The sequence below is a fragment of the Branchiostoma floridae genome, chromosome 7 (genome assembly GCF_000003815.2).
Source record: "Branchiostoma floridae strain S238N-H82 chromosome 7, Bfl_VNyyK, whole genome shotgun sequence".
Taxonomy (NCBI): Eukaryota; Metazoa; Chordata; class Leptocardii; order Amphioxiformes; family Branchiostomatidae; genus Branchiostoma; species Branchiostoma floridae.
The window spans coordinates 22,337,275-22,347,648 of NC_049985.1; the positions used below are offsets into that span (position 1 = coordinate 22,337,275).

The 10,374-nt window shown below is 43.9% G+C and overlaps 2 protein-coding genes across 2 annotated transcripts; both read left to right on the forward strand.

Moving 5' to 3' along the window:
* Nucleotides 1-4,886: 4,886 nt before the first annotated feature.
* LOC118419652 lies at nucleotides 4,887-7,047 on the forward strand. The gene has a single exon (XM_035826150.1). It carries the CDS (start codon nucleotides 5,330-5,332, stop codon nucleotides 7,013-7,015), a length of 1,686 nt encoding a protein of 561 aa, XP_035682043.1. The 5' UTR covers nucleotides 4,887-5,329; the 3' UTR covers nucleotides 7,016-7,047.
* LOC118419661 (fibroblast growth factor receptor 3-like) lies at nucleotides 7,000-8,386 on the forward strand. Its single transcript, XM_035826175.1, has one exon. The coding sequence runs from the start codon at nucleotides 7,037-7,039 to the stop codon at nucleotides 8,189-8,191; it is 1,155 nt and encodes a 384-aa protein (XP_035682068.1). The 5' UTR covers nucleotides 7,000-7,036; the 3' UTR covers nucleotides 8,192-8,386.
* The last annotated feature ends 1,988 nt before the right edge of the window (nucleotides 8,387-10,374 follow it).

The window sequence follows — 10,374 nt, forward strand, 5'->3', positions numbered from 1 at the left end:
AGTTACAAAAAAAGCCGCTAGGGGGTACAAACTTACTCTCTACCCCAAGGGCTATCTACCACACAAGAATCACGACCACAGCATGTCCAGAACAACACGAGATATAAAAAAATGGAAGTGCTGCTGCAGTACTTTAGCAAGCCGCTAGGGGGCCAATTGTCGAACTTGACCTTTCTCTTTCCATGCCCTGCCCACCTACGAAATATCATAAGGATCCATCCAAGGCTTCTCGAGTTATGCTGTTAACAGACAGACAGACAGACGTACACGCCTAAAACATAACCTTGCGCCATTCTGGCGAAGGTAACAACCACAAACGGCTCTGATATTGGGCTGGTCTCAATCATGATGTTTCTGACCTAGGGCGAAGAGTTGCTGTTACAGTTACAATCATGTAACCCGTAACCTTGAGTGGCCTTCAGGCCTTGTTACGTGGTGACCATCGATTAAAAAAAACAAATGCAATCTATTCGTGTGTGGGGTAACAACCTTGTGTGGTACTCTGGATACGTACCTCTGGATACATTGCTTATGCCTTTATGAATTTAAAAGAAACGCAGCAAGTCCTAAGTATTTAACGTTATTTGGAGTTAGTCCGCTTGTTTCAAGATCGAAGCAATGTCTGGCCGCCATATTGGAACGTTTGTGTTAAGCCCCCTTTACAAATCACGAATTTAGCTCGGCCGAGTTGTCAGCGAGCTCTAAATTACGAGGACCCTGATGCCGACGAAGAATCTCTGCCATTTGTTCGTAGGCATCAGGGTCATGGCTCCTCGTAATTTAGAGCTCGCTGACAACTCGGATGAGCTAAATTCTTGATTTGTAAATGGGGCTTAAAGGGGGCTTTAGGAGTCTGCATTGGGAAATTCTCGATACCCTCGCTCTTTGGTCCACAGACGACAGTACGATAAAACTGTGGATGATGTTGGTTCATAGATTACAGCTTAGCACAATTCTATCATTGTCAACTTATAATCAATTCAATTCTATAATACTGTATACTAAGTGTTTTTGTCAGCCTCAAATTGCTTCGATCTTGAAGCTGGTTGACTAACTCCAAAAAAAATTCTGGTAAGTACACGTAATTAGAATTTTGGGGTGAACCGTTTTTTTTTAGACCCAGAAGACAAATTATCTCAAGAAATATACAAGTCTATTTAGACATCTTACTATTAAATGGAGTCTTACTTGGAATGGAGTTGTTCAAATACAACATAGCAGAAGAATGTATCGAGGAAACATTTTGTAGAAGTCACGGGTTTCAGGTTTACAACAACAGACCTGTGAAGAACCGCACCACAAAGGACTACAAAACGTTATCTAAGAGAAACAGGTCTTTCGGGTCCTTTCAGAGTGCTGACCCCGACAAGGTCGCAGAGTACAGTATTTATCCGCGCCCCCCGTCAATGACGTGGGGGTAAAAAAGGAGTGCGGCCAAAATCTGGAAGCGCCTGTAAACACTGTAATGTTAAATACAGCGGGGGATGAGCTTTGCTATATGGTAGTATAAGGAGTCGACTTTCAGGTGGTATGTGTAAGTTTATGATGTTTGTTCATTTGGTGTATAAATGCGCGTGACCTTGACAGCTGCCTGCCTCGGTGAGTCGTCTGCAGTTCCGGGTGTCCCCGCATGACCCCATTTCAAAGATTGCGTGAATTTTTTAAAAACGACAACTTTTTTTGCTTTTCAGTTATTTTGTAGGTTATATCCTCGACTTCAACATATTAGTTTGTCGCGCTTCAGAAGTGCACCCTGGTATGATTTTATCCACGTCGATGTCAGTCACCTTGCAGTCCTTAACTATAGGAATCCCCATAGGCCGAAAACTGCTACCACAACGGCCTCGCTGAAAGGACGGGCCCTCCCCTGCCACACTCACCGCCGAACCCTCACGATGTTCTGTCTCAACTTATCTTAACGCCACATTCAATCTATACACAAGAAAAAATCAACTACCGGGTGTTGAAAGGCCATGTTGAAAAATGTTGGACGGGTTGCCTGTTCTTTCGAAAACTACGAACGGGGAAACGTTAAGCTAACATGACATTTTTATGTTACAGTACTTGGCTGTGCCACTACAATTAGACATGTCCAAAACGTTTTCCTCACCTTGAAATATTACCCCGCACGTAGATCGAGTATTATCATGAACTCAAATAGTCATGAGTGGCCTCAAATAGTGGCGTCGTGTGTCGCGCAACTCGGGTGGGTAGAGCGTTCGGCTCGCAATCTATAGGTTCCGAGGTCAATACCCGCAGTTGCCCCCAGGCGTCATTGCCTTCGCCAGAATGGCAGAAGGCTATGGAATCGGTTCAGTCAGTACTTGTTGGGTCTGTATGTAGGTCAACAGTATATAACTCACAGGAAGTTGTGGATAATTGTGTGAGATAGCTTGGCCGCACAGCGGCAGCGTGTTTGGCTCAGGACCGAGAGGTCTCGAGTTCGAATCCTGCCGTGTCACCGATCTTGTGCCCTTGGGAAAGGCACTTTACTCAGGTGCAAATGAATAGGACGGATAGGACGTTAAATGGAGGGAAGAGCAACACTCCAGGCACGTTAAGGTAGCAGAATGCAGTATTTATCCGCGACCCCCTACGTCAATGACGTAGAGGTAAAAAGTAGTGCTCTCGAAATCTTGGATCGTCTGTAAACACTGTAAGGTGAAAGACAGAGGGCATGAACTTTGCTATATGGTAGCATGATGTTTGCCCATTCCCCGTGTCAATGCGCGTGACCTTTACAACTGACTGCCTGGGTGAGTCGGTTGCAGCTCCGCATGGCCCAGCCTGACCCCATTTAAAAGAGGGATTTAAAAAAATCAAAACGATAACTTTCTGGTGTTCAATTATTTTGGTAGTGTATATCCTCGACTTCAAGATATCAGTTTGTCGTGCTTAAAAAATTACGGAAAACCTTGAATGATGAATTAATAATATTTGTAGGTATGATATATCAAAGGATAATGAATACGCAGATGAAATTAGATGTCTACGAAGAAAGGTCTGCAGGATTCTGGCTCAGGGCCAGAATTCTGTCCGAATCCCCAGAATTCTGCAGAATTGGCCTTCTGCATGGAGACATCTGATTGCAACCTATATATTCATCATCCTTTAATATATCATACCTACAAATATTAATTCATCTTGTTTATCAATTTTGAAATAAATTAAGGTTTTCCTGAATTAAAGTGCTCGTCCGGAATTACACTGTCGCCTGTTTATATACATGACTTGTCGGCCAGACTTGTTTTGGAGGTGGAGATAAGAAGAAACAATTTTGTCCTAAATCGGCCTGTTCATAGATTCTGAGAAAGACTGAACTCGTGTCTTCCCCATACAGTAGACAGCAGGAACTGCCCCTGGCTAACAAAGTCATTGAGACGAATTACAGAGTGGCATTATGTGTGGCCCAATTAACCCTATTCAGACGGGGGGGGGGGGGGCTTTTGAGGCCTGCGCCAACTTCGATGTCCTATAACGCCAGAACGCCTTACGCTAAAGCCACCAAATTTGGTGAGTTTTCCTAAAATATTGTTGGCAACAATTTTACGAAGTTTGACAAATTTTCCATTTTTTCGTGTTGCCATGGCAACCGTTTGCTGACAGGCAGTTTTGCCAAAAATCACTATTTTTGGTTTTAACAATGTATTTCTAACATTTATTTGCTATATTACTGCTATTTTATTACATAAATAAAATCTTATATTATTTAGCATATCTTTCATAATTATATATGCATAAATTATGCTAATTTGATGACGTCATCAGCCCCAAATCAAAGATGGCGGACCGTATGGCCAGATCAAGAATAACAAGCTAATTATCCCTTAAAATTTGCAACTACCTGGTATTTTTTCATCAAAAACCATCTAAATGAATGTATTTAGTCTATTTCCATTGCCCTTTGTGATTATTTATTGCAAAAAAAGTACTTTTAAAAATTGAAGGTAGTGGATATAATATGGCGGAGCCTAACTCGTATCTTAGATGTGCATGACGTCATTTTATGACGTCATTATGACGTCATCGATGTTGCTATTGGCAATACAAGTCGTACTAAACATTATTATTCTGTTATCTGCACTTGTTGTTACATTTTTGTAGTATAACTTGAAGTTTTCTGAGAATACCCTTTTTTCATGGGTCCGGCCAATATAATCAAATTGATGACGTCATAATTACGTCATTTTACGTCAACGTACCGTCAAACGTCATATAGTTATCAGATATTATGTTGATATCATGTCCTGAAAATTTGGTGGCCCTACGGCACGTCGTTCAAGAGTTAGAGGACTTAGAAGTGGAGGGCCTCAAACCCCCCCCCGGTCCAGGGATGACCAAAAAAGCCCGGTCTGAATAGGGTTAAACAACGCTTATTTTTGAATCAGTAGATGTTCCTTTTTCTAGCAATAGTAAAACCATTCGTTAAAATTACCGGTTGTGGCAGAGTAATCACCCTTGTGATTAAAAATCCTACTTTCATTGATTCTGGTAACCCCCTAATACACGATCTTGATTTCAATGCTTCATCTTCAACTTTTGGTCTTTAAAACTAGAGAATCCGTCCTTGTACATGTCTTGACAAGATTTATCAAGGTGGAAAACGTAATTTCAGTAATTTTTACGGAATATCTCATACCTTAAAAATTTCATTATACCTTAAAAATACTTAACTCAAAGTCATATTCCAAAAATAAATGTGAACATATGTGCAAAAATAGACCAAGCAAAACGACATTTCACTTGCAGTTCTCATTGTAGCCCCCAGTTACCATAGATACTGTAAATGTTCGCGGTTTTCGCGGTGACCACTTCACCTCGAACTTAAAACCACCGCGAACATTTTTCTGTTATGGTATCAGACTGCAGTCTATGGTGTTACCGCGAAAAGTCCTTTTCCCGATACCGCGAAATTAGATCCCCGCGAACTTAAATGCATTTACAGTAATCATCTTCCCTTTTTGTGATTTGCCCTAAGGCATTTCCCTAAATTCTAGGCTAACAGAAGAATAGAAACGTATACTCTAGACATGTTTCCTGCGGCAATTCCTCTATAGGGACAGACTGTAGCTGTTTAACAGTATTGTCAAGTCAAGAGACAGTCACTCTTGTTCACATGTTGGTGCATGTCGTCTTGAAAATAACAGATACCGGCCATTCTTTCCATGAAGAGTTTCTGACTTCAAGCAGGATCCACGAAGAGTGTTTGGATGCTACAGAACACTTAGGACTTACTCCAACGTTTTCAGTGTTTTCCAGAAAGGACGGGAGAAAACAGACAACGTCTTGACTATTCAGTACGTAAGGCCAATCTATTGATTCAATAGCCATGGTGACTTCTCGTCATGTTATCTTGTTTACTATTTGTCTGTGTCTCCAAGGCTTCACGACAAGTGGACTCAATGTCGGCTTGAACGTTTCTGTCCCTGAGAACGCCGCAGTCGGAAGGAATGTTGTCAGTCTGTCGGCCAGACTGGGAAAACAGCGGGAAGGTGACGGTAGGTGTAGACTTGTATCCGGTGATCCGTATGGACGATTTACTATCAATACAAACTGCACTGTTCTGATAGCTAACTCCTTGGATAGATCGGTCACGTCGGAGTACACTCTGAGAGTCGGTGTCAGTAGTTGGTCCACAGAAAAGACTCCTAACATTGTCAGTGTCCGGATACATGTAGAGGATGTCGAGGGCTATCCTCCTGTGTACAACGAAAGCTGTGCGATACCTACCAAGGAACCACGCCATGCCGGAAATCCGTTGTCTTTAGGCCTTCTTCTTGACATAGAAGGTACGACCAGCGATGGAGATTACTTCAGCATATTTGATGGTGCAAATTCTGTCGACTTATGGATGCACAATATGAAAGAGGAAGCAATAGAAACAACCGGGGAAGGAGACTGTAACTTTCAGCTTGTGTGGGCTGTGCTAGTCGAGAAACGTCGCCGAATTTTCCGGGCGCTGTGGGACGCCGGATTGCGTAACTGGTCTTGTTCAGATGACTCAGACCAGGGTTCGAACCAACTTTCTTACTCGCTTTTCATGACACCACAAGGAGTAGATATACCAACTCAACATGAATGGATAGTGAACAACGTGAGTAATATTTATCAGTTTACCGGCACCTGGGTATCGCAAGAAGGTAGTCGTCTGGCCTGTAAGTTGCCAAGTTTTAGACCAGGCGTCAACATGGTATTCCGAGGAGAAAGATCGTTTCAGATCGACAGTATACAGAAGTTCGACATGATTCTATATCCGGTCGGTTGTGAAGCTGGAAAATACGGCATCACCTGTCAAAAGACGTGCATCTGTAAGAACGGTGCCCTCTGTCATGTCTTCAACGGAGCCTGCAAATGTACCCAGGGGTGGCAGGGCGTGGCATGCGACATCCCCAAACCCTCAGTTGGTATTGAGACGGCGCCTAGCGACCCTCAACATATTACAATCTTTGGGAATGTGACGCTTCGCTGCAGAGCCCATCATGTTGTAGTCAGGACTCTGCACTGGCATTTCCCGAATGGCTCAAAGATGGCAACGAGTGGTGTCAATGAGTCAGTAGTTATATTTACCAAGCTTCAAACAAATGAGGAAGGAATTTATACCTGTACAGCTATAACATCTACAGGAGAAGTGATGGCAACCACGTTCCTTCTAAACGCAAGTTGTCCCGAGGACAGGAAAGGGTGGCGGTGTACAGAAGTCTGTGGCTGTGAGCGGGTCCGCTGCGACAGGTGGGCCGGCTGCATCTGTGGCGAGGGGTGGACAGGATCCAGGTGTCACACAAGATGTCCAGAAGGCACGTACGGGAGAGGCTGCACACGACAGTGCACCTGTCAGTACGGAGTCTGTAGACCTAGCGATGGGAGCTGTAACTGCAGGGCCGGCTGGTACGGATCGGACTGCAGCCGTCCGTGCGTGAACGGCAGGTACGGACGGAGATGTCAGTACACCTGTGCGTGTCGTCATAACGCCAGCTGTAGTCACGTGGACGGCAGCTGCCAATGTGTAGGAGCCTGAACGGGCAGGTATTGTGACGTCATGAAGGGTGATGATGGCGAACCGCTTGTAGAAACGCTGGTACCAATCGTGTTCTTCCTGCTACTTTGTCCTGTTGTGTTGTTGGTGTTGTACAAGAAAGGATGGCTCTGTTGCGTCACACCAGACAACATTGAGGAGACTCAGGCTTTGCTGGAGTTGCAGCGCGTGGAGGCGGATCTGACACAGGGTCTACAGCCTGGCTGGCTGGGACGATGGGAGAAGAAAGCCAAAAACCTTCAGCTGGGGAATCTCATAGGTGCGGGCATGTTTGGAGAAGTCCGAAATGCTGAACTACGAAGGACGAGAGGAACAATTCCCGTCGCCGCCAAGACGGTCCGCGTTGAGGACGCGCAGTCTTACCGAGACTTTTACCGAGAAGCCGCCATACTCATAGCCGTGCACGAAGAGAAGGACCACGACGTCCGACGGTCCAACATTGTCCAACTCTTCGGGGTCATCACGAAGGCCGACCAGAAGTACATCATTCTAGAGTACGCCCCTGGAGGAGATCGCCTGTGTTTTCTGAGACAGCAGAGAAAACATGCCACAGCGCACACACAAGTCGCTCTTCTTCCTTACGCAATGCACATAGCCCGAGCTCTGCATGAGCTGCAAAAGCTGCGTATCGCCCATCGTGACGTGGCTGCTCGGAACGTCCTGGTCACTCTTGACAACGTCGCCAAGCTGGCCGACTTCGGACTGGCGCGGGACGTCTACGCCACGACTCAGTACGCGTCCACTCCCAGGCAAGGCGATGGTGTTCTGTTGCCCGTCAAGTGGATGGCGTTGGAGTCGCTAGAGCTCGGTGAGTACACCTGTCAGAGTGACATGTGGTCGTTCGGCGTGCTGCTGTGGGAGATCGCCTCGCTGGGGGACGAACCGCGTTACGATGACCGGGCACGGCTGACTGCAGCTGGGTCGGTCCTGATCGGGATCCTGAGGCGGGGGATCCGGCTGAAGAAGCCGGCTCGGTGCGATGACGGCCTGTACGCGGTGATGAGGTCGTGTTGGCGGGATGATCCTGAGGTACGACCGACTCCGGAAAGCCTGGAGGCTGGAACATCTTCGTCAAATCCTCGACCCAAATTTTATCATGGAAATGGAGACTGTTGTCTGATCTTCCAACCTTGGCAAGTAAAGTATTTAGAGGCCTAGGAATCGCATCTTCTTCTTCTTGTCCTTGTCATCCTGTCGGACGATCAGTCCACTGACAGATGGACTCAGCAATGTGCAACCAGACCCGCTGCACTTCTGCACAGTCAGAATAATACAATATTCCACAATGTTGAGTGGATAGGAACGCTTTTAATCATTACCACTTAATTTTGCTATGTATCGGAGATCATGGAAATGGAGACTGTTGTTACCTCCATGAAAAAATGGAGGTATAGTTTTGAGTGTGTCTGTGTGTGTGTGTGTGTTTGTGTGTGTGTGTGTTTGTGTGTGTGTCTGTGTGTCCGCATATTTGTGGTCATCATAACTTGAGAACCTCTTGATGGACTACGATGATATTTGGTATGTAGGTAGGGGTTGGGAAGACGAAGGTCAAGGTCAATTTTGGGCCCCCTGGTGTGTGGCCTTGGTACTGCAGCGCAACTTCCGGTTTTGCTATCTCGGTGTTCTGAACATGCTATGGTCAAGATTTTTAAGCATTAGATAGCTCTTGTGCTCAGGAAAAAATTACGTAAGTTTGGGCCCCCTAGCGTCTAGTTTGGGAATAGCAGGGGCATTTTTGTCAAAAACTTCTGACGAGGATAACTCAAGAAGGGAACAACGGATTTTCATCATTTTTGGTATGTAGGTACCTTAGACAATTTTGTACAAGATTAAATACTAATTATGCAAAATAGGAGTACATTTGCATAATTAATGAGGATATTATATCATGGCAGTTTTTTCAATGTATCTCTTGTCCTGGATGTGATATGGTCTTGACATTTGGCTGGTAGATAGCTTGCAGTGTCATGACAAAGTGGGGCAGGTTTCAGCCCCCTAACATTTAATTGCGGAACTGCAGGGGCGTTTTTGTCAAGAAATTCTAAAGAGGATAACTGCAGAAAGGATTGATGGATTGGCATCATATTAGGCATGCGGGTACCTTAGGCAAATATGTTCATAATGATATACATTTTATGCAAATGAGGACTTAATTTGCATGACTAATGAGGAAATTGTATAATTCCATTGTTTTCAATAACTGGACTTCAATAAATGTAACACATGCTAACTATGATAGGTGGAATATAAGCAGATACCAAATATGGTAATGAGGAACTTATTTGCATAATTTATGTAAAAATTGCAAAAACGCTTTATGATTAATAATGGGAATTTTATAATGGTGACATGTGTACGTTAGTCAATGATGAACAATACCATGCATAAATTATGTTAATGTGCTAGTCAATTGCATGAAATTTACGAAAGCTCTAAATTTTCATGGAGGTATGAGGTCGCCGAACTCTAGTTTGATCTTGTACTTTTTTGTAGTATGTAGTTTCATTCTTTCTGATCCAGTGGTTGATTATAGTAGGAAGCACAGACAATGTCAAAGAACAATAAGTTTCTCTTTATCTAAGCCTCTACGGTGCCTCTATATACATGTGCACAAAACAGTATACAGATGATGAACTTTGAATGTTGTAAGGACGCCAGTCTAGAGAGAGAGAGAAGACCAATAATGATGAAAGAATAGGGTATTGGGGGGTCTTATGGAACATGAGGCTACGGCCAATTAGTCCTTTGGTCTATTTTGATGGGACGTTAAGTGGAAGTCCCATGTTTGAGGAGAGTCACACCTTGTACACGTTAAAGAACCCACCACACTTATCGAAAAGAGTATGGGACCTTCCCGGAGTGAGTGGATAGAATAAATCTGTCTGGATATGCAGCTTGTACTATCCAGTACAAACCTGGTGTGTTATGCCTTTTAAGGCGGTTAACCAGGTATACAAAAACAAAGCACCCTAACCACCTTGCACATGTCCCCCATTCGATGCTGAAAGCAATGCACTATTCGAGTGTCCGAAATCAAATTTTTCATCGTTAAAAAAAAACTCCACAAAATATACACTTCCTACGAATCAATCTATCATAGAAAATGTGTGTAATTTCATTTTCAATTGTTTTCAAAGAAGTCAAACCCCGCAATAGTTATGTAGGTTTAGAATCGTATTCGATATTCTGTATGTACATCCAATCACTTAATCTTTGTATGCTAGAATTTAGATCATTTACCTGTTTTCAATTACTTCACGTATTTGATGATTTTGTTCACTTGCAATTAGCCCCATGGGAATCAATTTGCAATAAAACATTATTCATAACACGACAAAATA